Source organism: Echinops telfairi, unplaced genomic scaffold (assembly GCF_000313985.2).
Source record: "Echinops telfairi isolate 266 unplaced genomic scaffold, ASM31398v2 ScPeMD7_7469;HRSCAF=8507_1, whole genome shotgun sequence".
In the NCBI taxonomy this organism is placed as follows: Eukaryota; Metazoa; Chordata; class Mammalia; order Afrosoricida; family Tenrecidae; genus Echinops; species Echinops telfairi.
Genome location: NW_022111373.1, coordinates 96,238,008 through 96,239,979, shown reverse-complemented (window position 1 = coordinate 96,239,979; position 1,972 = coordinate 96,238,008). Strand labels below are relative to the sequence as shown.

Below are 1,972 nucleotides of genomic sequence, written 5' to 3'. Positions count from 1 at the left end.
GTATCTTCCAAACATTGCCTACAGTTACGACAAACAAAGCCCACTTCGATGTGTCATTCTTGTTGCACTCAGGGACATCAAGCAAGGAGAAGAGCTGTTTTCAAATTACTACACAATTGTCAGCTAACTCTGTCAGTCAGAAATTAGGGTTTTTATTCAGCTATGGGGTTACTAATTGTGTTTCTTTCAGTCATTTCTCTGAGTTCCATCTGTAAAACAGTTGCTTTGAGATCTAATTAGAATAGGGATTTTTAATGTTTTATTGATATTTGTGTCTGTTCCATGATAAAAGCCATTTGCTTCATTACAGTTCCAAAATTGCAATGCAGTTTCCATTTTAATTGGTTTTCACTTAAATTCACGGTAACTGATTAAATTACGACCCACTTCCTAACCGTACCATTTCAGTTCTTTTACTTATTTTCTATGTGGTTTATACGATGTTAGTGAATCCAGCAACATCAGCCCCGTTGATAAATACCAACTGCTGTAAACACTTTGTTCTTTTTTTTCTTCACTTTGTTCTTACATGATAAAGTTTTAAAAAATCTATTCTAAAATGGTGTAGTTATTCACCAGTAAATTGGTGTGTGTGTGTGATGTGTAGAGTTTGTTCTAACTGGGAAAGTGGAAAATGTGTTACACAATCTTCTCTGTTGTACTGGAACTTTCATGAGGCTGACAGATAGGGCGAGAGACCATTTGAGCATGGGAATATAGCTACAAGGTGGTGTTAGGAGAAAGACTCTTTACTCCCTTCTTCCCCATGTTTCCATGTGGTGGGCTTCTGTTAGCAGTGCGCCTGGTCTCTCCACCCATGGGAGGAGGACTGGTTTTCTGAGAGCATCTTTGGACAAGGCACCCGGGGCTCAGACTCTTTCTGGTTCCTTCTCTGTAGATCGGCCTGCTAGCCTCGAGTATATCTTGTGCTTTTCTGCCCCTGTAGGGAGAGGCCTGTAGCCAACCAGGCCTCAGCTCTGCAGCCACCTTCTCCAGAGTTTTGTTGTAATAATTACTTTTGCTCTCTCAAACTTCTAAGCTTGAATGGGGGAGAGGGGTTATTTCTAACCACCTTTAGTGGTGTACCACTAGTTTCTCTCCCAATCACTTTTCCAATTTACATTCCTGCTCCTCAAACAATACTCCTGACTAAATCGTCAGGAGTAATCCTTTAACGTTAATCAAGTCAACATGCTTCACGTCAAACTTTCCCATGACTCCTTATTTCATGGAGTCAGTGCCACAGTCCTGAAGGACCTACAACATCTTGTGCTCATTACTTCTGGTCTCCTCGCTGCTCTTTGAACCTGCCAGGCACGCTCCCACCTCAGAGCACTAACCCATGTTCTCGGCCAGGAACGACCGTTCCCTCTAGATTTTGTTTAGTTGCCTTTTTAAGTGAGATGCCTCACCTAGCCTTCCTACTTAAATTTATAATCCCTCAATCCCTACCTCTAATGCTCCTCATTCTATTTCCATTACCATCCGACAGGCATTTGCCTCATAATTTAAAGAAATTTTTGTTCAACGGGATTATTCAGGTAGTCTAAGGTGGAAGTTGATTCTTTTGAGATAAGGCTTCTATTTAAAATTAGGCATTTATGTGTGTTTCTTTTTCCCAGTATCATTTGTCTTTTGTGTCCCCGATATCCTAAAGCCAGAGGGAATAATCTTGTAGCCAATCTTGAAGCCAATCAACTTAAGAAGACGTGGTTATTTAGACTTAGTAACTACTATGAGAAGGGACCTGGGGAATAAAAAATAAAAAACATGGTTTCTGCCCATAAAATGCTCACTGAAATGTACTGTTGCTTAGTATCGTGAATTACCATGTATACTCGAGTATATGCCAAGTTTTTCAGCACATTTAAAAAAAAGTTTTATGGGGGGCTCATACAATTCTTATCACAATCCATACATCCATACATCCATTGTGTCAAGCACATTTGTACATTTGTTGCCATCATCATTC

The 1,972-nt window shown here is 40.1% G+C and overlaps 1 protein-coding gene across 1 annotated transcript in view; it reads left to right on the top strand.

The window, feature by feature from the left end:
• The window catches only part of SETD9 (SET domain containing 9), a 13,990-nt gene extending 13,438 nt beyond the window's left edge, over nt 1–552 (top strand). Inside the window, exon 6 of the mRNA XM_004703609.3 lies at nt 40–552. Within this exon, the coding sequence (XP_004703666.1) occupies nt 40–127 (88 nt within the window). The 3' untranslated portion in view covers nt 128–552. The remainder of the gene's footprint in view (nt 1–39) is intronic.
• Nucleotides 553–1,972: the final 1,420 nt, after the last annotated feature.